Genomic DNA, 24,645 nt, shown 5'->3' with positions numbered 1-24,645 from the left:
AGTAGAAGCTCCATCATCCCCAATTTAATTTGTGCTTGTATAAATGCAAATCATGTTTAATTAAAATTTAAGACATTTTATAAATTCAAAATTTTTTTTAATAAATTGGTTTGACATAATTTTATTAAAAGTTTTTAATGAAATAAATTTACCCTATGCCAAATTCTAAATTTGTAAGTTGAATGCAGTTACTCAAACCTAATCCAATATTTTATGCTCCTTTATCACCGATTTTATTGCCCCTTTTCAAATAAAATAAATCAATTTATTAACTATTTAAATTTGTTTTGAAATTTAACTCAAAATATATAAAATAATTCAAACTATTTTTACTAATCAATAAATAAATAAAATATAATTTTACCAAATGTAAAATTTGAGATTAGTTAGGAACTTGCAGTTACCAAGTGCTGCACCAATAGTTAACGTTCCATCATCCCCAATTTAATTTGTGCTTTTATAAATGCAAATCATGTTTAATTAAAATTTAAGACATTTTATAAATTCAAAGTTTTTTTAATTTAGTTTAATAAAATGGTTTGACATAATTTTATTAAAAGTTATAAATGAAATAAATTTACCTTATGTCAAATTCTAAATTTGTAAGTTGAGTGCAGTTACTCAAACCTAATCCAATATTTTATGCTCCTTTATCACCGATTTTGTTTTCCCTTTTCAAATAAAATAAATCAATTTATTAACTATTTAAATTTGTTTTGAAATTTAACTTAAAATATATAAAATAATTCAAACTATTTTTAGTTATCAATAAATAAATAAAATATAATTTTACTAAATGTAAAATTTGAGATTAGTTAGGAACTTGCTGTTACCAAGTGCTGCACCAATAGTAGAAGCTCCATCATCCCCAATTTAATTTGTGCTTTTATAAATGCAAATCATGTTTAATTAAAATTTAAGACATTTTATAAATTCAAAGTTTTTTTAAATAAAATGGTTTGACATAATTTTATTAAAAGTTATAAATGAAATAAATTTACCCTATGTCAAATTCTAAATTTGTAAGTTGAGTGCAGTTACTCAAACCTAATCCAATATTTTATGCTCCTTTATCACCGATTTTATTGCCCCTTTTCAAATAAAATAAATCAATTTATTAACTATTTAAATTTGTTTTGAAATTTAACTCAAAATATATAAAATAATTCAAACTATTTTTAGTTATCAATAAATAAATAAATAAAATATAATTTTACGAAATGTTAAATTTGAGATTAGTTAGGAACTTGCAGTTACCAAGTGCTGCACCAATAGTAGAAGCTCCATCATCCCCAATTTAAGTTGTGCTTTAATAAATGCAAATTATGTTTAATTAAAATTTAAGACATTTTATTAAAACTTAATATATATAATATCATTTTTTTTTAATAATAAAAAAAGATTATTTACTACATCCCAATATCTAAATTCTTATGTTGAAAAATAAATAAAATTATTAACAAATTAATTATTTTTTTTTAAATTTTGAAAAAATGAAAAATAAAAATTACCATAGTGTTAATTTTAAATTCTCAAGTAATTAACAGCTGCCTAATAATATACAAATAGCTGATGCTCCTTCTTCTCCAATTAAATTGTTACTAATAAAACATAAAATGATATATAAATAAAAATTATTGACAATTTAACAAATGTTTAAGGATAAATTGATTAAAAACTTATTAAACTGCTTACAATTAATTTAAATTTCCCCTAAAAAAAAAACTAAAACTAATTACGAAAGGTTAATATCTAGATTAATCAACATTTTACAACTACTTAACATCGTACTTATAGAAAATGCACCTTCTTTTCCAAATAAATTTTCACTTTTTTAGTTTTTATTTACAATTAAGTGTTAAATTATATTGAAAAATAATTTTTTAATAAAAAAACAATAATCAACAAAATTTACACTGCATTTAAAGTTAAAGTCGTAAGTTTAGCACAACTACTAATACCTTCTGCAATACTCGATATCCCTCTGTCACCTATTTTATTTTTCCTTTGCAAAAAAAGATTTTTAATAAATAATTTATATGCTTCTTAAATAATTCAATAAATATAACAGGATATGCTAAATATAATTGAAATAAAATTACCAAAGCTGCAGATTTAAGTTATTAAGTGTTTTGCATTTATGTAATAATTTACAAATCCAAACCGAACCTTAATCTCCTAATTAATTTCCACTTTTATTTATTATTAAAAATAATTTAGTTTAGATATTGAAAATTTTTAATGAGTTTTGAAAGATGAATTTAATTTTTTTAAAAAATAAATAAATAAATTAATTAAAAAAAGTATACTCTAAATTTAGCTATAAACTGTTGAGATTAATTAGATTACTCATAGTTTCTTCTAATAGAATATCTCCTTAAGCTTGAATATCATTTAATCTTTCAAATTAAAAATAAATCAATTAAATACCAATTGTTAGTTAGTTCTATTTTACCTAAGTTCTTGACAATCATGATTAATCTAAAAATAATTTAGGAAAAACAAAATTTGGGTGTATATTTAGTCATTGCTATTTAAATAAAATAAAATTATAACTATTTTAATTAATTTAAATTATTTAATTAACATATAAATTAATATTTTATTTAACATAATTTAAGATTCAAACTTTTTAATTTTTATTAATGGTAGAAATAACTAGGGTAAGAAGATAATGTTATAATTTATTAAACAATTTGTTGAATATATAAAGATTTATTAAAATAAAAATATATTTATTTACCTCACATTATTACCAGTTTCAACATAATCCTTTATGTAGGGATATTTAGCAAATAATTAATTTATCTAATCATCTGAAATATTTTCCTTACTAAATATTAGATTGATAGAAAAAAGTAATTATGTAATTTAAGATAATAAAGTTAAATTATTACTTAAGATTTAGTACTAAAGATTCTAATTTTTAGCATTATACTAAACTATTGTTAATTTAAGCAACTTATTCGTTACTAAGAGTGCAATTTCTATTTATTTTATAAATAATAATAATAATAAAAGAATTTAATTTATGAAAAAATTAATGAATGAAATTTTATTTATTCTTAATTTTGTAATAGAAACATAAAAAATTTAAAAATATTTATTTTTATTAAAAAAAATATTGCTTATTTTGATAAATTTATCATTAAATATGAATGAATAAATATTTATATATATATATCTTACTTTAATTGTAAGTCAATATGAGTTAGAGCTTTCAAGTCAGATTTAACTAACTGTTTGTATAAAAAAATGATTTTATAATAATAAATAAAATGAATAATAATGATGTTTACATCTTATAGAATACTTAAAGAGTTATTCTATTACTTCCTTTTTTTTTATTGATTTTCCATTTATATTTCTTTGATTATTTATTTATTTACTAATTAATTAATTATGATCAGAAATTAATAATTTTGATTAATTAAAAAAATTATTGATTTTCTTTTTTAAATATTCTTATTTAATTTGTACCATTCTAAAAAAATATACTGTTGATTCTCCGATATTATCACCTACCTATAAATACATATTAACACCTATATTTTGAAAATAAAAAATATACGTTAATAACCTATATGCATGTTAATATAATTAATTAATTAAATTTTATGGTATAATTTTTATTTAACTATTTACAAACAACTATATAAATATAATATTTTATTTTGTACAAATAATGTAAATATTTTTTAGTTAAATCTTATATTTATGAGAAATTATTTTGTTATTTAGTCATATAATGAAGCATTTAATTTGTATTTTGAATGATTATTATTTAAAAAGTTTGATCAAACCTATTTTTCTTCTTGTTACTTTAATTTAACTTTTAGTATTTTATATTCCTTAAGTAAAATTTAGTATTCTCTACTAATTTTCTCATTTTCAACAGTAAGATCTTTAATTCTATGTTCTAGTTCTAATTTTAAGTTAATATTATCTTCTTTAAGCCTAGAAATATCTCCAACTTTATGCTTGAGCTCGTAGTATTTTCTTTCAATATCAGATTTAGAGGACTTTAGATTGTCTATTTCTTGCTATACTAGTTAATTTGTGGTTCCATATTCCTCTATTTTCTTTAATTCCTTCATTTTTTTAGCCATTTTTCTGTTTTATTCTAATTATTAAGTATTTTGCTGTTAATATTCCCTTAATTTAGATTGATAAGAATAAATATCTTTAGACAACGCTTAAACTTCAGAATCAGACACTTTTAAAGCCTTATGTAGCTCTTAAATTACTTTCTCTTTTTCAAGCATTTTTAATTGAAATTCTTCTTTTTCTTTCTGAATTTCTAAAATTACTTATTAACTTTTTTGCTAAAAATAAATATTATGTTTGTAAAAATTAAATATTTGGATTAAAGAATTATTTTTAATTATTCAAAATTGGTTAAGTCTATGAAATTTTATTAAATTTTTAAAATATCATATTAATCTTAATGAATAATACAAAAAAAGAGGAATAAATCTTCTATTTTAAAATGTATGTTTTATTTAGTTTTGGAAATTTGATTTACTTTTTTCTTATTTTATTAATAAATTTGTTGAAATCTTAAGTGCTATTTACCTTTTCTTGCTAAATAATTTTATTTTCTACTTCTTTCATGGATTTATTTATGTCTTAGCTCTTTTAAAGATCATGCTGAATGCATAACTCAAGTGCACAATATTCCTTATCAAAAGAATTTTTAGCATTCTCATTAGGACTTAAATGTTATTTTAGATAGATTTTAAATTAAATCAATTAGTAATTAAATTTACTCTATAAAATAAGCCTCACTTTCTCCAAAATATTTTATTCTAAGTTCTTTTATTTTTTGAATACATCCTAAAAAAATTAACCTTTCCTTTTCTAGTTGCTCATTTCTTTCCTCTAAAATATCCCTCAATTTCTCATATCTTGCCCTAATCGATGTTCCCATAGTTTTCTTCTTTACAGAACCTTTTTTCTAAAAATATAGCTATTTAGCTAAAAAAGAAAGATCATAAATTCTAAATAATACAGTTGTTCCTCCAGGAGAACTTGATTAAGTTCTAATTTCTTTCTTAGCAGTTGAATAGTTATCTAAATACTTAAAAATTTAACTTTAACTGAATTCTTAAAACAATAATATCAAAATTACCATCACAGAATTCCCTCTTTCAGGTGTTATGTCCTACTATTTAATAATTATATTAAAAATTTATCTTCCATCAATAAACAAAATTAAGCAAAAATCAATTTAAAACAAACAAACATCCATCTTTTAACAAAAAACAAAATAGTGTTTTCATTCGATTCTTAAATAATGCTTTTCACAGAACGAACAAAATATTTTCATAAAAAGAATATTTAAAAAAGTATTAATCTGAATCAATCAATGATTAATCAGCATCAAAATTTCTTTAAAATAAAATTTATCATATTTTATTTAATATTGATATTTAAGTATTGTTTATTTATTTATTAGATTGATTGATGTCATTCTGATTCATTTTAAGTATTAAATTACATAAGTATTGTGCTTAATAATACTTGATTATTCCAGATCTTCGTTATTTGATAAGTTAAATTGATTGTTTCCAACAGATCTATTTTTGTGCCTAAAAATAAAATTTATTCAATCTCATTAATGAGAAGTTTATTGATGTAATTTATTTTACATGAGTAAATAGTCTTTTTCTTCTTTTCGTTTGGCTCTATTTTTTTAAAAATAAATTACTTTAGTACAAACTTCATGATAGTAAGTAAAAATAATATTTTGCATTAACTAACTTTACTCATGATTATAATGTGGCTCAAATGGTAGTTTTGGGACTTGCTATCTTCCTAAATTGCTTTTGGCTCTTGCCTATTTCCTTTAAATTTAAGGATATTGATCATATTTCGTAAATATAATTAATTTCTACTTATTAAATAATGCACTAAACAATCAATGATTATTATCCAAATTAAAAACAAACAATTACAATCCTAAAACTTAGTTGTGCTTATCAGTGATAAAACTTTCATATTTATTGACTAAGTCTTGTTTTCTTATATTATCATGTATTAAATACATATAAGGACTTAATCTCTTTTTGTGGTTCTTTCGAGGAGTTAAAGGTTCAACCTGTATTTTAAAAAATAAACTTTCTACTATTTTAGGTTGAATGCAAAAATATAAAATAATCATAAATTTCATTTTAATCATCTTCAAATAAATTCAAATTACCCTGGATTTATTATAAACTGCGCTCATTATGTACTTAAATTATGTGTTAAAAACTTAAAAAATATGCTAAATGTGTTTTTGTTGACTTTCTTTTATATTAGTATTTGCGAATAAATAAATAAATTAATAAGTTAATTAATTTTTTTTATAAATCTCTTTGTATTTTTATTTCTATGCTTTCTTTATAGACTTCGAATTATTAATTTAATTGTTACATATGAATCAATAGTGTTTTTACAATTTATAAATTAAATTAATAGAAATATTAATAATAAATACTTATTTGGTATCCAACCAACCAAATTTACTGTCTTTTGTATGCTTACAACACATATCCATCCATCTAAATAAAATTAATTAATTTTAATTGATTTATCTGCAATAACTATTATTTGATTATAAATTTCATTCTTCTTATTATTCCAAATACTTATACAATAGTCATATAAAATATTGTTTTTATTAATTATTTAATTATATTTATATGCTCTATTTTCAAAAATTGTCTATATAAATTATATTGCTTGAAATTATTTGTTTTACTCATTTCTTATGATAGTATAAATAAAATTCTTAAAAAAAAACATGTTATAATTATTATTAACAGCTTATTCCATTTAAGAAAAGCATAAAATAATATCAGTTTAAATAGGCTTTTAAATTTTTTAAACTTTTTTTATTTATTTTTAAAATATTTTATTTTCTTTAAAATTCACATAATTTAAAATTAATACTTGCCACACATTCAAAATAATTTAATTTAAAATAAAATCAATAAATATTTATGAACTATCTTAATAAAATTATTTAAAAAATAGTAAAGAAAAAAGCTATACAATTTAATCAAATAAATAAATTTTAACATTAAATTAAAAAAATATTTTCGTAAAATTTATAATAATTTAAAATCTTTAATAGAATATATTTTAATTTATTAATTTTCTATTAAAATTTAATATTTAAATAGTTTTAAGTTAATTGTTTTTAAAATAAAATTTTTGTAAATTATGTTTCGAAATTTATTTTTTTAACAAGGTATTAATTTATTTATTTACCTACTATAGAAATATTTAGCTTTATTTTAAAAATAAAAACTTTATTTTTGTTAGCAATTTGATATTTGCTTATAATTAATTCTAAAAATATAAGTTTAGTGCATTTTATTTTTTTTAAATAATATTTTAGATTAACTTAAAGTGGTTGAAGACAATTCTAAATAAAAATATTAGAATTAAAATTAATTAAATTCTCTAAAAATATAAATTCAATTTGTAATAAATTATTTTATTTATTTATTGAATTTATTTGAAATAAATACAAAAGATTCTTAGTTTTAAATGTAATATAATATCAAAGTTTTTAAATTCGATGAAAAATTAAGTTTAGTAAATTAAAATTTTGAATGCATTAAAATAGTGTAAGTTTATATCATACACAGATCATTTAATTAAAATCAAGCAAGCTAATTTGTATCATAGGTCATAAATAATCCACAAATATTCCCTTTTTTGATTCAGACTGGTTTCTAAAATTGTTCAAAAACTTGTATTTTTTTTGACAATTAGAATTAAGTATTAACAATGAGTTTGTTTGTTTATTCATTTCAGAGGTGGCAGAAAAATGAATTCGTCATATAAGATAAGAAATGCAAAAGAATGATGAAAATCTGATGCAAGCACTTATTTAGAATTAAAGAGAAAGATTGTTATTATACAAACGATAATTGTGCATATAAGATTTATAAGGCAGGCAGGATTGTTCTATTTGTATCTTTTTATTATTGATATCTATATAATAATTTAATAAATAAATTATTTGAATATCTAAACAATAAAAATAAATAAATATTAGGTTGATTAAAATGCTTTCAAAGAGCCTCAAGACCGTTTCTAGCTTATTGGTTCCTCGTTACAGCTTTTCTGCTGTAAAATATTTATTTTGATACAAAACAATTTAGGGAATTTTTTGATATTCATAGATTTTAATATTGTATTTTTATCTATGAGTATCTATCTATCTTATCATGCCTTACTTTTCTACCATTATGCCCGTTTTGGGTTATCTATTTATTTAATTTCTCCTTTTTAAAATTTAGAACTTCAGAACCGAACATGATACTTTCGGTGAAATTAAGGTCCCTGCTCAAAAGTTGTGGGGTGCTCAAACCTAAAGATCTATCCAAAACTTTGAAATCTGTTAAGATGTTGACAAAATGCCTAAATCCGTCATCAGAGCTTTTGGTATTCTTAAGAAGAGTGCTGCTAAGGTCAACCAAAGATACGCACTTGATGTTAAGAAGGCAAGCGCAATCATGGAAGCTGCTGACGAAGTTATTAAGGGTAAATATTTAGTTAGTATTTAAATAAATGCAGTCTGAAGCAGATAGATCTTAATACAATGTTATATAAATACTTAAAAAAACCCCACATAGCCAACCATATTTATTCAAATATAAATAAGAATTAAGTAGATCTTTGATATTTTTAAAATCATTTCATTTTCTAAAAAAACATAATATGAAATGATGAAAGATATTTTTAAATAGCTAGAAAATGATTTTATATATATTTTGAATGCAATTTAAGATAGATTTAAATCTGTTTTTGAATAAACTATGAAGAAATATGGATTTTTGTTAATTGAAATTGTTAAAAATAGGTAAGTGGGATGACTAATTCCCTTTGGTTATCTGGTAAACTGGTTCTGGTACTCAAAGCAACATGAATGCCAATGAAGTTATTGCCAACAGAGCTATGGAAATCTTGGGCCAACCTTTCTCTAAGGCTGTTCACCCCAACGATCACGTTAACATGTCCTAATCTTCCAACGATACTTTCCCCTCAGTCATGCATATTGCTGCTGTTATGGAAGTCCACCACACCTTACTTCCTGGTTTGAGAGCTCTCTTAAAGGCTCTTGAAGACAAGCAAGAAGAATTCAAGCATATTATTAAGATTGGTCGTACCCACACTCAAGACGCTACTCCTCTTACTCTTGGTTAAGAATTCTCTGGTTATGTCACCTAAATTAGAAATGCCATCCACAGAATTGAATCCAAGTTACCTGAAATCTCTGAACTCGCTCAAGGTGGTACTGCCGTCGGTACTGGTCTTAACACCTACACCGTAATAATTGAATAAATGTTTAATAAGCAATTTCTTTTTGACAGTTTTTCAAGCAATCATATTTAAGTGAAATAGCAAAAAAGGATCAACCAATAATTAGTTTATTTCTATTCAAATAAAGCTTAGAACAATCTAAAAATTTTGATAAATCTTCTTTGGAAATTTCCTTTTTTCAAAAAAAATTGATCTATGCATTTTTCGAGTTCAATTAAATTTCTTCAAACAAAATGACTGATAACAGAAAAATATAAAAATAAATTATTTTTTGAATAAATTAATAGGGATTCGCTGAAGCTATTGCTGAAGAAGTTAGCAGAGAAACTGGTTTCAAATTCACCACTGCTCCCAACAAATTCGAAGCTTTACAATGTAATGATGCTCTTGTTGAATTCTCTGGTGCTCTTAACACCACTGCTTGTGCTCTTATGAAGGTAAGCAATATTAAAAAGTTTATAATAGAAAATTATAAGCAAGAGTATTTATAAATAAAAAAATATTAGCTTAAAATAAAAAAATAAATATTTAAAGATCTTTCTTTTTTAAATAATTTTTACAAGGAGATTAAATTTAATTTTTTAATGAATAGATCGCTAACGATATCAGATTCTTGGGTTCTGGTCCTAGATCTGGTTTGGGTGAATTGTTATTACCTGAAAATGAACCTGGTAGCTCTATCATGCCTGGTAAGGTTAATCCTACTCAATGTGAATCCTTGACTATGTGCTGCGCTTAAGTCATGGGTAACCACGTTGCTATCTCTGTTGGTGGTTCCAATGGTCACTTTGAATTGAATGTCTTCAGACCCATGATTATCAGAAACATCATTCACTCCGTTAGATTATTGGGTGAAGGTTCTTTATCTTTCACCAAGAACTGTGTTGTTGGTATCAAGGCTGATACTAAGAGAATTGACCACCTTATGCAATAATCTCTCATGCTTGTTACTGCTCTTAATCCTTATATTGGTTACGAAAAGGCTGCTAAGATTGCCAAGAATGCCCACAAGAAGAATCTCACTTTATTGCAATCTGGTCTTGAACTTGGTTACCTCACTGAAGAATAATTCAAGCAATGGGTTAAGCCTGAATAAATGCTTGGTCCTTCTGAATATGTCAAGAAAAACTGAAAAAGCAATCATTTAATAAACCTATTTTGATTAATGGGAATAGTTTTATATTTATTAATTATACAAATAAAATTATTTTTTTATTTTAAATGTTTTTGTCATAATATAATAGATATTCAAAACTAACTTTCTCAAATTTAAATCACTCACTTTTCTCAATTTCCTTTTCAAATATTAATTTAACAATAATTCTATTATTATTTACAGTAGTTTCTCATTAATAAAGGACTAATTCAAATCAAAATTTTTATAAAAATTCAGTCCTTAAAAAAATAAATTTTTTTAAAAAATGAAGAAATTCAAAAACAATTTTATTATTAAAAATCCTGTTATTTATCAATAATTTATGACTTAAAATGTTTAATTTTTATTAATTTCATTAAAAGATAGATGAAAGAATTTCATAATTAAACAGTTAGATAATGTAATTAATTGATAATAAAAATAGTAAATTAAAACATCTAAAAAAAAATTTGCTAATCTGGAAAATAAAAATGCTTAAATAAAAAAAATATTTTAACAAGATGGAGGATGTATTTATTATTAATAATGATATGAAAGTATAATTTAATTTTATTTTATTAAAGTTGATTCTTAGCAGTTAATAGATAAAAATGTACACAAATCTTTATATAGATTTAAAGTAAAAAAAATTAACATATTTTCTATTATTTATTTTAAGTTAGGTTTTTATTTTTTACTGAACTATAACTGCTTAAAGAAAATTTAGGATAGGAGATGAAGGAGCGAATTACCTTAGCACAATATTAACTGATTGTGTCCATTTATCGACTCTTGTTCTATTATTAGAGTAAATTTATTTATTTATTATTATTTTATATGAAATTTATTTCAATTTTTTTAAAAAGCAACTAAAATATCAGCAGTTAAGCAGCTTCTAAAATAGGCTTTGCTTTAAAGAATAGCAAAAACCTTTCAACTTTATTCCTTAACTTTATGTAAAAGCTCTTTTATATTTTTTCTTTCTTAAAATGAAATAAAGTAAGTCTATCATATGATTAAAGTTTTCATAAAAATATTCTTTTTTAATTTGAGAATTACTTTTTATTATTTGAAAAAAATTATAAAATAATCTGTTTGCTTTTTTAATTTGTATTTTATCAGAAATATGTTTATTAATTAATAGTTTTTTATATTATAAGGAATAACAAAATCTGCTCAAATGGATGTTCAGATATTCTGTCTTCTGTATCAAAATTCGTTAATCTCTCTCATTTAACACTTAATTTTGAGTAATTCTTCTAAAATTTATTTAATATTTAAAAAATATGAAGAAAATTAAAAAATATTTGAAAAGAAATAACAAAATTAATGATGAAGATGCATCAAATTTAGAATTATCATTAGATAATGGTTCGAAACTGGAGTATTTATCTCTTAACTTTAGGTAAAGGCTTATTTTTAAGGAATAAGAATAGTTCTAAAATGATTCTTGTAACTAAAATAATAGTTAACATTTAGCATTATTTTATAGTTATGAAAAATCTCTTAATTATTCCTTTGATTTTTAACAAAATATTAATAAAAAATTATTTCATATCTAAAGTAATAATGAAATCAGTGATTAATTCATATCAAAGATAGGCTAAGCTTTATAAAAATGCCAATCTTTATCATATTTATCTCTTGATTTTAGGTAAACTACTTATATTTATGAAGTAAATCTTATGTAATTTTTAATCTTTATGATAAAGCAAACAAAAAAATCCTATTTAACATTTTATCCTTTTAATATTAAGCATTAGTTTATTTATTACTTATTTTTCTTTTCATTTTCTATAATATTTATATAATTTAATAGTAAAAGTAAAATCGGAAATATTGGTGTATACAATTTATCTCTTGGCATAGAAAGTTGTATTCAGCTCTCAACTTTAAACTTAAACTTAGAGTAAATCATTAATATCAAAAAAAAGATTTCTATTAGAAATAAAATTTAGCAATATATTGATAAAATTGTTAAAATGAATTATTTATTTTTAAAAAGTAAACCATATCAGTAAATTGAAAATTTTAAAGATATTTATTATGTTCAATAAATTAAATTTTGCTCAACATAAAAAATTTTGTATTTATATAAAAAGTAATACCAATGTTTACTCTCAAAATGCTTCATGGTTTGATGTCTTTTCAGCTTGCTGTAATAACCTTACAATTTTAAATTTGAATTTATCGTAAAAATTGATTGGCATTCTTTTAAATAAAAAATTTATAAAAATTTTTCATTTTGAATTAAGAAATTTATTTAATTTATCAAAAAGTAAATCGAATATAGGTTCATAAGGTGCTTAAGATTTAGGTAAATTTCTTGCTAAATGTTCTAAGCTTTCAAATTTGCATCTTAAATTAGGGTAATAAATTCAACATTAGTTTTAATATTACAAAAACTACAAACAAAATCTTAAAAATTATCCTTTTTTTAAAAATATTTAAACTTAAAATAAAAAATTTCTTGAATTTCTTATCGTTTAATTTTCATTTTTTTATCTTTTATATATGAATAAGACATAATTAGATTGATGCTTTTGGATTTTCTAGCATTTTTATGAGTTTATCTAACTGCTCTTAGCTTTCTACTTTGTATCTTAATCTCTAGTAAAATCTTATAAGTTATTTAATAAAAAAGCTTTAAAAAAAATTTAAAAAAAAACTGTTTAAAACATCTCCTAATTAATATTAAATTTATTAATTAATTACCAAAATAAATAATAGCTATAAAAATATTTAAATTAATAACTAAATATATACCTTTAAATAATTATAAAATATTTAACAAATTAAGAAATAGTAGTTTAAAAGATGAATCTTTTTAGGCATTAGGCTCAGGTTTAGGAAACTGTAAAAACCTTTAGTTTTTAACCCTAAATCTCGAGTAATAAAAACAAATTAATTAATTTTAAAAGTATTTTTAAATCTTATTTTGTTTTTAAAAGGTTTAATTATTATTTTTCTCAAAGCTCGGCATATCAATTAGGTAGTGGTTTAGCTTACTGTTCTAATCTCTAGCATTTTATACTCCTATTATAGTAAATATTTTTAAAAAAATAATTGAAAAATTAATTAAAAATAAAATAAAAAAATATTTTTTATTGTTGATTTTTATAATTGTTAATTTATAAAAGGAGAAATGATGTTAGATTCTAAGGAGTATCTAAGCTTATATCTGCTTTAGCACATTGTAGGAAACTCTATGTTTTTGAACTTTGGTCTCGGTATTACTTTATTTAGCATTTTTGCATTTTTATTAAATTGTTTTTTAAATAGTGAATGCGAGATTTATGAAAAGGGTAAAAAGAAGCTTTTGAAATAATTACATAAGATGAAAAATTTAGTTAAGTAATTTGTTTTAGTTTATGAGTCATTTTGATATAAAATATTACTAATTAATTAATATGTTAATAAGATGATAAGTAACATGTATGTTTGTTTAAATATATATATTATTCAAATGTACACATAAACAAAATTTAGTATTCGATAAATATTTGTGAAGTTATTTTTATTTTATGCTGGTTAGTTTGTGTTCAAGTGATAAAAGAATATTTATTTTTATATATAACTTTATTGATAACCAAATTATTTATTTACTATAATTCCTCATAATGAAGAGAATATTGGAGTGAGTATCTCTAAGAATTAATTGAAACAAATAAATCATTTTTTTTATATTTTAAAATACCGAATACTGGGGGAAATTAATTTACCAGGCGGTATTGATATTACTTTTACATTAAATTATTAATTATATATAAAGGATTTTTTACATATTTGTCAAAAGCAAAATAGAAAAATGTTTGTTTCTTATTTAATTAATTAATTATACAAAATGTAATTAAATTGATCAATTTAATAAGAATAAATAAAAAAATGTATAGTGCTAGCTATGCAAGAAATATTTAATATAATTTATTATAGTCAAAAATAGTAATTAAATAATATTATTTGTAAAATTTAATATTTTAAAGGTGATTTATTTACATTTATTTTTTCTAGTTTATTTCAAAGATTTTTGATAAAAAGAACTTTAATAAAGTAAAGAGTAAATTAAATGTCTACTAATCTAAATTAGTAATCATTATAATCTTTTGTAGGGTATGTTTTAGTTTTATAATCAGTGTAGAGATAAATTATCAGTTCATTTTCTGTAAAAAGGCTAAAAAATTACTTGAATATTTATTTAGAGCAATTGATAAGTTAAAAGATTTCAAGATCACTTTTATTTCTTAACTAATCTATCTTCCTCACAATATATAATTCTTTTTAATATTCCTTTTGATTAACTTTAGTCTGTTAGAAGAGGTATTTAACATTATTGTAATTAAAATTATATCTGTTTTCATTATAAAGTTTGATAAAAACATTCAAAACTGTTTTTTTCAAGTTTTTATCTTTTGGATATTTTGGGAATAGATCATCATAAATATCATTAATTCTGGTATAAATTTTTAAAATTTATTTATCAACCAAATGGCCTTAAAAATATTTTTAGAGTTATATTTCATTAATAAATTTATTACACTTTTACAGGACAGCTCGAATTGTATTTTTTTTAATATTATTCTTCAATTCTCTTAATTATTCATATGAAGAATTTAAATTAAATATTTGTTTTACCTGACTAATAATTAAATCATCTTTTGCTTTTCTTTTGTCTTTTGTACAATTCTTATTATTTGCGGTAGTAGAGTCTTCTGAATAATTAATATTATCAGATAGTTATTAGGTTTAAGCATTAGAATACCAATGTACAGCATAATTTTAATTATAACCATTATACACACAGCCTTCTCGATTAAATATATTATTATCAGATGATTATTAGGTTTAAGGATAAAATGGATAGTTATTTTAGATTTATTCTCCATTAGAATCATCACAACAGAATTATTAATTTTAATAACTCAAACTAGAATTGAATTGTACATTATTGTTTTAATTATAACCATTATTGTTTTATATTTAATAATCGTGCGCATAGCCTTCTGAATAACTAATATTCTAAGATAGTTATTAGGTTTAGCGATAATGTGTTTCGGTATTTTAATTTTAGTTTTAATTATTAAAATTTAAATATTAATCTACATTATCATCAGTAGTTTCCATTTACTCATTAGTGTTTTATTTTTCAGCTTCAGTATAAATTTCATCATCGCGAAACATTTATCTATAAAATTCGAAAAATTCATATTCTGTCTAATCTTCAACATACACATACATAGAATTATCTTAAGCAATTGAATTATTGCTATCCTGATTACTGTGTCTTGTTTCATCTGTCGGAGTATTAGTTGAAGCATTTGAATTTGATGTATTATTAACATTTATATTTTTTTAATAGTCATCCATATTTTGTGCCATTTTCACAGTAAATTTTTAATTATTTATTGATTTATTTATTTTTTATATTAAATAAGTATAAATCTTAGTGAGTTTTTGAATTAGCAAATATAGGTCGGTCTGTCAATAATTGTATTAAAATAAGCCTACATTCTTTTGGATAAGCAGAAAAGATTAATCTACATTAACTAAAACTAGATTAAAATATTTATTTTATGAAATTTAAAATAACAAAATCATTTTTTTAACTAAACTTTTATTCTTAAAAATGAAAAACATAAGGAGAAAAAAAAATTTTTAGGAAAGTGTAAATATGCTATTTATAAAAAAAATAAATATGTTGTTATTAATTTAATTATCTATTAAGGCCGATCAGAAATTTTATAAGATAAGACAATAATCAATCCCTAATCTTAGCTTGAATTAAGCTTGATTCTGAAGTAATTTAATGTTAAGAAGGTGCGTAATAAATAAGAAGATAATGACTTTTATTGATCTTAGCATTTATAAAAGATTAATTAGGCAACCATATTGACAATGAAATAATGTAAAACAAAAAGAAACATTAAGCTTTAAATTTATTTGGAGGATTTTTTTGCCTTTGAATAAAAGCTATAAGTTAACCACAATAAAATTCAGATAATATTTATTTAAAAATACTTTATTAAAAGAGACGCTTATATTATTAGATTTTATTAGGCTTGAGTTGAATCTTTTCTAATATTTTAATTACACAATAGATAAGGTTACAGTGATATTAAAAGTAAAAAAATAAAATCTTTAATTCGAAAACACTTTTATTTTTATTAGGAGTCGAGTCTATTCTAATGCTTTAATTTCATAAAAGATAAGGTTACAATTTCATTAAAAGTAGAGAAAAAAAAATGATTAATTCGAAAAAACTTTTATTTTATTAGAAATATTAAATTTAAACTTAAATGAAAGCATTATCTTTTAAATGACATATGAATAATATTTAAGAATATCTATTAATAGCTATTTATTAACACTAAGAAAAATGTGTTTATTTAAGATCTATTACGACATCCAAGGAGAAATTAAATTGATTTATGACATCATCAACGAGAAATTAATAAAATTCTAAAAAAAGAATAACTTTTCTATTAAATTCAATAAAATAGAAATTATCAGAAATTTTTAGAGATAGATAAAAAATACATTATAATGTTTTAATCCTTTATTATGCCAGAATTATATTTAAAATTCTATGAAATTTAAAACAAAAATTGATTAATTGATTTTACTCCCTCTTTTAACATTTTTTAGAGTTTTCTTAATCCTTCATTCCTTTATTCTTCTTGACTAAAAAAATGCTTATTGAATAACTGTTAGTAGTACAAGAGTACATTGTAAAAATAGATTATTACCAATCTGTTTTAAAAAAATTATAATTAATTACAAAATATATATACGTCAGAAGGTAGAGAGATAGATAAATAAATAAAAGTTGCATTTATTTTAAACATATTTCTTTTGCTTCTTTTTTCATAAAATTCATTTTATTTGTATGAAATAATTGCTTATTAATTTAAAGACCGAGTAATTATAATGATGAAAAATTTTATGTTAAAAGGGATTATTACCAAATTATTTTAATTTTGCTTTATATTTTATAATTTTACTTTTTTTAAAAAAAACCATTGAGCATTCATTTTTCAATTAAATGAATTTTCTTTTTCTGAATAATTGGTTAAATTCCTTTATTTAAAAAATTAGATGCTCTTTAAATTTTCAACCATTTTAGAATAAATTTAAGATATCTATCTACTACTTCAACCATCTTCTTATTCATTTAAATATAATGAATATTAAAATGATAACCATTTTTTATTTTAAATAGAAAAATAAATAAGAAATATCTGTTTTTTTTAAAAAGTTTTTTTCAACTCTAATTTTTCAAGGTTTGTTTATAAACGTAAATAAGTTATTACTTTACGCTTCAAGATTGTCCCGCTGCTTAAAATTATTAATCTAGATTCTATTTTCTTAGCTTTAAATTATATTAGATTCTATTTGGTCTGTCACAGAGTCTGAGATCTTACTATCTTGAAATAAAACTATGGTAATTATGATTGGTTTATATATGTAAAATGGTAATCGTAGATTAAAATCCTTAAAGGGCAATTAAATTACCAATTGCTCTTCAATAATTTGATGCTTTCTAAAGAATATTTTTCGAATTTCATGAATACATTTTACCATCCATATTTATTTTATGAAATAATCAAATCATAATTTTTCTTTATACTTGTAAATCGAAAGTGAAAAAAAGCTGAATTTGAAATAGAATTGAAAATACAATTTTAATATAATTTTATTAACTTTCTAAGATTCATAGGCAAATAAATTTACAGACATTTCTTTGTTTTAGAGGAAATTAAGGTGCATGTTTTAAAAAACATTATCAGCAAACATTTTTTGACTAATTTGATCTAATAATGATTGATGGATATATTTAGCAAATATGGCTTACAAAAAGTGACTTTTAAAAATCATAATTTTCTTTTAATCTTCAAATACCTTAAAATATGATATTAATTTTAAAAAAATAAATTCTTTGTTAAGACATATTATTTATCAAAACACTTCTCTTGTTTCCTCCTATAAATTTATAAAAAACTCAATTAATTATTCATTTTCTCTTTTTAATCTCCTATTTTAAAATGGAAAATGAACTGAATGAATATAGATTTATCAAAAAAACAAGTGAAAATAATTAATTTATATCACTTTATTTTTAAAAAAGTGTTTATTTTAAGAGATGGAATAAATAATAGAATACATTTTATTTTAAAATGCATATAAATACTCAGTAACTGTATGCATCATATTTATTACACTCTTAACTATAGATTTTTCAATTCAGTATTTACTGCAGAATATATTTCCTTTCTTTTATATAACATGCCAAACTTATTTTCTCCTACAATAATTAGATTTTAAATATGCATTTATTTATTTACTTACTTACTTCTCTAAAATGTTTTAGAAAATGGTAAGAAATTTATTGGATTTTATGTATAACACAAAAAACAAATATATAATGTTGAATAGTATTTCTCAAAAAATACAACATCAAACTTTATTATTTTCTGAATATTTTAACATAATTAAATTTCTTTTTTTGAAAGTTTTTTTATAATAGATCCATTACTGATCTGTAGCTTCCGTTCATAATACTCATAAGATTATGAATAAACCTTTATTTTTATAATTTAACTTTAACTTTTAAATAAATTGAGCCATTATGTTATAATTAGAAATTAAAAAAATATTTCTCCTATTAAAAAAAAAATCAAAAATTTTTAAAGCACTACTTTTTTAAAATTAAGAAGTCTTTTTTCCACAATTTTAAACAAACATTTCCTTAAAACAAACCAATTAAAATGTTTCTAGAAGCTAATATTTTAAATAATATTCTTTCAATTTATGAATTTATATTTAGAAAACCTTTAAACAATTAAATAGGATTCATTTGATTAAAACATTATAGCATAAAAATGAAAAAATTTTGATGAAATTTTATAATTATTTATTTATTTCTTATTAACTTCAATTATTGTTCTAAAAAATCATCAATTTTTATTTATTAAATAGGAATTGTGATGATAAATTAAATCAAAGAGCATTTATTTTACTTCATTTTATGAAAAATATATAAATTAACTATTTATTGCTAAAAATCATATGAAGGTAAAATAAAAAACATTTACTTAAAAAAACCTAAATTTATTTCACATAATCTGTTTAATTTAATTCATAGAGAAATTTATTAAAAGATATAAATAATAGTTAAAATGTTTTATAATTGATGGATTTATTGGTTAATCAATTACAAAATAAATTTATGTTGTTAATTTTTATAATAATTTCCTTCCTTTCTTCCTTTGATAAAACATTTTTAATTTTTATTAAATAACTAAATAATACAAAAAAAGATTTTATATATTTTTCATAGGATGCTAGACTTTAGAAGATAATAATTTTTTGAATAATTTAAGTAATATCTAAATGTGTAAATCAAAAAAGGTATATTTTAATACTAAAATAAAAATGAAAAAATATTTTGGCATATGATGAATATGCTCAAAGATTTCAGTGAATTCAGATAAACCTAATAGTAAAAAAATATTGAAAATAAGAAGTAATAAATAAAGCTTTAATTTTTAACAATAATGGAAATCCCTTCAAAGAAAAAATATTTTTTGATCGTTAAAATAATTTTCTAAAATAAAATTTTAACTTTACCAGTTCATAAATTATTTTTTTAGTTAAACTTGTATTTAATTTAGGCTTTTATTAAACTTTTAGAAGAGAAGATGGGTAGTAATACTAACGTTATTATGGTTATTTAAATAAAATAAAATTTGATTTATTTTCATTTTAATAAAAATAATTTTTATAACTGTAAAATAGAAAGGATTTTTTATTCATTCTAAATAAATAAATAGTTCATACAATTCCAAAAATAAATAAAAAATTTGAATTTTTTTAAAAGAAAATTAAAGTTGCAATTATCAATGAATAAAGAGAGTAGATCTTTTAGCTTATTGATATGATAACAATAAATGATAATAAAAAAGTATTTATAATGTTACAAAAAGTTAGATAATTATTAATGGTTAATTGTCTTTATCAAATAATAATTAATCAATGCTAATAAACAGATTTCAAAGATTTAGATAGCAACTTTTATACATACGATTGATCATTATCAAAATAAATTTGAAATTTTCATAAAATAAGAGGATGAATAACAATAATAATACAAATACTAATAGCTTTGATAGATAGATAGATTGATAGTAGATACATTCATTGATAGATAGATAAATTGACTGATTATAAGATATATTTTCAATTAGTTAGTATTGGATGCTTTGAATAATAATTAATTATTGAATTTAAATTCTGAAGAAAATAAATAAATAAATCAAAAGAATTTTAATCAAGTATTAAAGCCTTTGTAAATAAATAAACAAATAAATAGATAGAGAGAGATATATAAACAAACAAAGAAAGACATACAAATATAAAATTAAAAATACAACATAGAAATGAAGAAAACAACAATTGCATCATCAGCAGTAGCATCTCAAAAATAGACTTAAAGTAAACTTGGCAATACTTCTAGCAAAATTACTGAATAATAAACAACCCATGATCCAGCTTTGTCTAGATCATTCAGAGGTCATGAAGATATCATTACTTGTGCTGATTTTGATCCTAAAATGTAATTTTTTATCAAAAAAGCTCAATTTATAAAATGAAAAATAATATAAAATCATTTTTTACAGCTTTAAATCTGCTGTCAGATATTTTAGTAAAATTTTTTTTAATAATTAGGCGCCAAGTTGCATCTTGTTCTAAGGACTCTATTGTTTATGTTTGGAATTTTAAGCCATAGCAAAGACCTTTTAAATTTGTAGGACATAAAGGAGCTGTTTATTGCGTAAAATACAGTCCTGATGGTGAAACAATTGCAAGTTGTGGCTAGGACAGATAGATCCGTCTTTGGTAGAATACAGTGTAAATAAGATATTTTGTTTTTTGAACAAATTTAGAATAATTCAGTTAAATAAATTCAAAAATAATTATGATGATAAGAATAAAAAATATATAACTTCAATCAAAAATAAAACCAGCTTTTATAAAAGGAAAAATCATTAAAATGTTTTATAAATTCTAAAGCCTTTCAATAATTTGGTGAAGCAAAATGAAAACTAACTCGCAATTTAAATTTGAAAACTAAAGATTGTATTGATTTATTTAAATTTTATTTTAAAAATAAAATAATGCTAAACTGAAAATCTAAGTGCAAATCAATAAGTTAAAAAATAAACCAACAACCCCAAAAAAGATTTGAATTTTTATAATTAATTGCTTTGACAAGCTACTGATAAATTTTAAATTTATTCGGTCAATATACTAAATTAATTTCAAAGTAGAGTAATAAATATATTTAATATCCAAAACAATCTGCAACTAAATTTCATATAACTAAATTTAATATATGTATGCTTAAACAATCTGAGCATTTATTTACAATCATATTAAGAGTGGATTTATTTCTTTAATAAACACTTGAAAATCCCTTCATTAAAATCAATATTTTTGTTTGAATTTTATTTAAGCAAAAGTACAAGCAATATCTTAAATAAAACCTGAGAGTATATATAAAATATAAGCATCAAAAGATAAATTATAAATATAGAAATCTACTTAAGCAACAGGCAAGAATAGAAAATATAAATTTTTTTGAAATAATTGTTAATGATTAAGTAAATTATCTGTTAACATAATTAACTTTTAAATACAACTTCTGCTCTAAAAATTTTAATATAATTGCCAAAGAAAATTATTACAAAGTAGTTTTAAATGATTAAAATTATTTTTATCATCATCAAAAATGTTTGATCTCTTTGATTAATTTTTAGAATTTATTTCTTTTATTTTCTAAGATCTAATTTTGATAATTATTAATTGATTTTTTAATAAATTAGATAATCTAAATGCTCTATTATTAAGGCTCACTGCGGTGCTATTAGAAGTATGTCTTTCTCTGCAGATGGTGGTTACTTGCTTTCTTCCTCTGATGATAAGACTTTAAAACTTTGGAGATTGTAAGATAAGAAATTTATGTGCTCTTTTGCAGGACACAAAAACTGGGTTCGTTCTGGTGTCATTTCTCCAGACATGAGATTGGTTGCATCTGGCTCTGACGATAAGACAGTGATGCTATGGGATTTGAATTTCTAAAAAATAGTTAGCAAATATAGTACTCTAGATGATAATGTTAAAATTAGTTAAATTAACAGTTATAGTGATCACATGGATACAGTTAGTTAAGTTCTTTTCCATCCCGATGGAACCTGCTTGATTTCTTCTTCCTTCGATCATAAAATTAAGATTACTGATATCCGTTCAAATAAATTAATTTAACATTACAATGCTCATGATGCTTAAGTGAACAGCATTTCTATTCATCCAACTGGTTATTTCCTTGCTTCTGCAGGCTCTGACTCTAAGATTAAAATTTGGGATCTCCGTTAAGGCAGACAAATCTACACTCTTTATTCCAATGATAAAGACATCACAACCGTATAATTCAATCAATCTGGTGACTACTTCGCTACTGGAGGATCTCAAAATCTTTGCATGGTTTGGAAGACCAATTTTGATCAAAATATTCAAAGTAAAAAAATATTTTATTTTTATTGATAATAAGTTTTTATAGAGATTTTAATAGAATAAAAATACATTGATAAAAAGTTAAACAATATTATTTTAAATGAGATAATTTGAAAATCTGTCTTTAAAGTTTTTAGCAGCAATAAAAGTTAAATTTTTTCTTATTTGTAGAAAAAACAAAAAAAAAATGAATTAACTTTGAAATATTTAAAATAAAATCACATATTTAAAAGCAAAAAATAGCATTTAAAGGAATTTTTAAAAATAAATTATGATAAAAAATATTTTTTAAAATTGAAATAAAATTAATAAATTTGAAACAATAAAAGCTATTTCTTTCTTTTGGATTAAAATTAATTTTAAATATAATTTATAAAAGATATCGAATAGGTTTAAAGATCTACAGTCAGATAAAATGATGTTGAATACAGCAGTGGTGGATTGTATGCTTAGACACTTTTCAAGACAAACAAAACTGCTTCTCTTTCTCCATCCAAAAAGACCATTTCTATAATTCCTCCTCAATAGTTATAAGACACATTCAATAATAGAGGCGATGATGAATTAAATAACGGAAGAGTTCACGAAAATAAATAATCAAATTCACCTACCTTCTCTTAATAATAATAATAACAATAACTCAATTTATCTGAAAATTAATATCCTGGACTTGAAATAGTTGGAAATCAATTCAATTTATAATAATCCACTCTTTCTAATAACAATAATCAAAACAATCTTATTAAATCTCAAAACGACTCTATTGTTTCAAATAAAAACGCTATTCCTTTCCATCCTTCTTCTGAATTTTAACAATCTGCTGTTTAATAATAATTTTCCCAATAACCTAAATTAGTAGTAAACAACGGAACAGCAACTTATCCCTCGAACTTCGTACCTAAAGTTGAAGAAGAAAATGTAATATTTATATTATTATTTACTTGTTTTAATTTGTTCTTTAAACTAGATTATGACTGAAGCCATAGCCGCAAGCATGCAACAAATTTATAGCAGATTAGATACAATGTTCTAATATATGACAAACTTGGAAAACAGAGTTGTCCAATCTGAATAATTACAAAAGAGTTTTGTGAGCTAAAACCACCAAAATACTTTAGATCCTAAACAATAAACTATGAATTTTGGATATTCTAACATCCAAGACCATTCACTTTCTGCAAGCTTAAACGACAGAAATGTAGTTAACATCTTCTAAGCCGGAGCTCTTGCAAACACTGGATCAATTGAAGCTTCATTAATTAATAAGTAATAAGAAGAATGAACTACTATTTGATAGAGAAAACAATTGACAGATGATCTCAGCTAGCCCATTTTTAAATATTTTTTAGCGAGTCTGAAAGAAATTCTTGGGAACTAAGCTGATTTATTTTTATATTTTTTGGTTCAATATACTATAAAATAAAAGCAAATTAATTAACTAACAAATTAATATGTATCCTAGTAAAATCTATATAAATACCCCGATGTATGTTCTTATTTTTATATACCTTTTTCATTTTGCCATTAATTATTTCCATACTCAGATTTTCATTTATTTATTTATTTCTTATTAATTTAAATGTAAATTTCTCTATTTTACTTTTTATGTTAATAAATTTTAA

At 21.4% G+C, this 24,645-nt stretch overlaps 6 protein-coding genes across 6 annotated transcripts; 3 read left to right on the top strand and 3 right to left on the bottom strand. All coding sequences in view use genetic code 6, as the record gives it.

Moving 5' to 3' along the window:
• Nucleotides 1-152: 152 nt before the first annotated feature.
• Nucleotides 153-3,359, bottom strand: TTHERM_001308060 (translation initiation factor eIF-5A family protein; the record flags this gene model as incomplete). The annotated part of the gene is made up of 16 exons (XM_012799912.1): nucleotides 153-242; nucleotides 365-454; nucleotides 582-671; nucleotides 794-883; nucleotides 1,002-1,091; nucleotides 1,218-1,307; nucleotides 1,512-1,601; nucleotides 1,740-1,829; nucleotides 1,916-2,005; nucleotides 2,103-2,192; nucleotides 2,310-2,399; nucleotides 2,456-2,530; nucleotides 2,744-2,833; nucleotides 2,898-2,987; nucleotides 3,190-3,239; nucleotides 3,300-3,359. Coding segments are annotated over 16 exons (1,355 nt in total), but the record flags the coding sequence as incomplete, so codon positions are not given.
• Nucleotides 3,360-3,797: 438 nt separating this feature from the next.
• On the bottom strand, nucleotides 3,798-6,229 carry TTHERM_01308060 (hypothetical protein; the record flags this gene model as incomplete). The annotated part of the gene is made up of 10 exons (XM_001029783.2): nucleotides 3,798-4,325; nucleotides 4,576-4,714; nucleotides 4,770-4,957; nucleotides 5,012-5,080; nucleotides 5,132-5,167; nucleotides 5,501-5,591; nucleotides 5,652-5,687; nucleotides 5,769-5,846; nucleotides 5,958-6,100; nucleotides 6,203-6,229. 10 exons carry the CDS (start codon nucleotides 6,227-6,229, stop codon nucleotides 3,798-3,800), a joined length of 1,335 nt encoding a protein of 444 aa, XP_001029783.2.
• Nucleotides 6,230-8,063: 1,834 nt separating this feature from the next.
• On the top strand, nucleotides 8,064-10,453 carry TTHERM_01308050 (class II fumarate hydratase; the record flags this gene model as incomplete). Its single annotated transcript, XM_001029782.3, has 5 exons — nucleotides 8,064-8,126; nucleotides 8,298-8,541; nucleotides 8,861-9,327; nucleotides 9,609-9,758; nucleotides 9,914-10,453. 5 exons carry the CDS (start codon nucleotides 8,064-8,066, stop codon nucleotides 10,451-10,453), a joined length of 1,464 nt encoding a protein of 487 aa, XP_001029782.1.
• Nucleotides 10,454-10,914: 461 nt separating this feature from the next.
• TTHERM_01308040 (kinase domain protein) lies at nucleotides 10,915-13,966 on the top strand. Its single transcript, XM_001029781.3, has 15 exons — nucleotides 10,915-10,986; nucleotides 11,041-11,096; nucleotides 11,175-11,264; nucleotides 11,323-11,412; nucleotides 11,617-11,706; nucleotides 11,772-11,861; nucleotides 12,021-12,110; nucleotides 12,276-12,365; nucleotides 12,559-12,648; nucleotides 12,736-12,825; nucleotides 12,980-13,069; nucleotides 13,257-13,346; nucleotides 13,408-13,500; nucleotides 13,597-13,686; nucleotides 13,739-13,966. Exons 1-15 carry the CDS (start codon nucleotides 10,948-10,950, stop codon nucleotides 13,839-13,841), a joined length of 1,281 nt encoding a protein of 426 aa, XP_001029781.3. The 5' UTR covers nucleotides 10,915-10,947; the 3' UTR covers nucleotides 13,842-13,966.
• A 1,409-nt stretch (nucleotides 13,967-15,375) lies between these two features.
• TTHERM_001308014 (hypothetical protein) lies at nucleotides 15,376-15,816 on the bottom strand (the record flags this gene model as incomplete). The annotated part of the gene is made up of 1 exon (XM_012799911.1): nucleotides 15,376-15,816. One exon carries the CDS (start codon nucleotides 15,814-15,816, stop codon nucleotides 15,376-15,378), a length of 441 nt encoding a protein of 146 aa, XP_012655365.1.
• Nucleotides 15,817-20,730: 4,914 nt separating this feature from the next.
• TTHERM_01308010 (POC1 centriolar-like protein) lies at nucleotides 20,731-24,305 on the top strand (the record flags this gene model as incomplete). The annotated part of the gene is made up of 5 exons (XM_001029778.3): nucleotides 20,731-21,065; nucleotides 21,179-21,361; nucleotides 22,336-23,027; nucleotides 23,403-23,941; nucleotides 23,991-24,305. Exons 1-5 carry the CDS (start codon nucleotides 20,890-20,892, stop codon nucleotides 24,303-24,305), a joined length of 1,905 nt encoding a protein of 634 aa, XP_001029778.1. The 5' UTR covers nucleotides 20,731-20,889.
• Between the last annotated feature and the right edge of the window lie 340 nt (nucleotides 24,306-24,645).

The sequence above is a fragment of the Tetrahymena thermophila genome, assembly GCF_000189635.1.
Source record: "Tetrahymena thermophila SB210 genomic scaffold scf_8254407, whole genome shotgun sequence".
Taxonomy (NCBI): domain Eukaryota; phylum Ciliophora; class Oligohymenophorea; order Hymenostomatida; family Tetrahymenidae; genus Tetrahymena; species Tetrahymena thermophila.
This window is presented reverse-complemented; position numbering and strand designations above follow the sequence as displayed.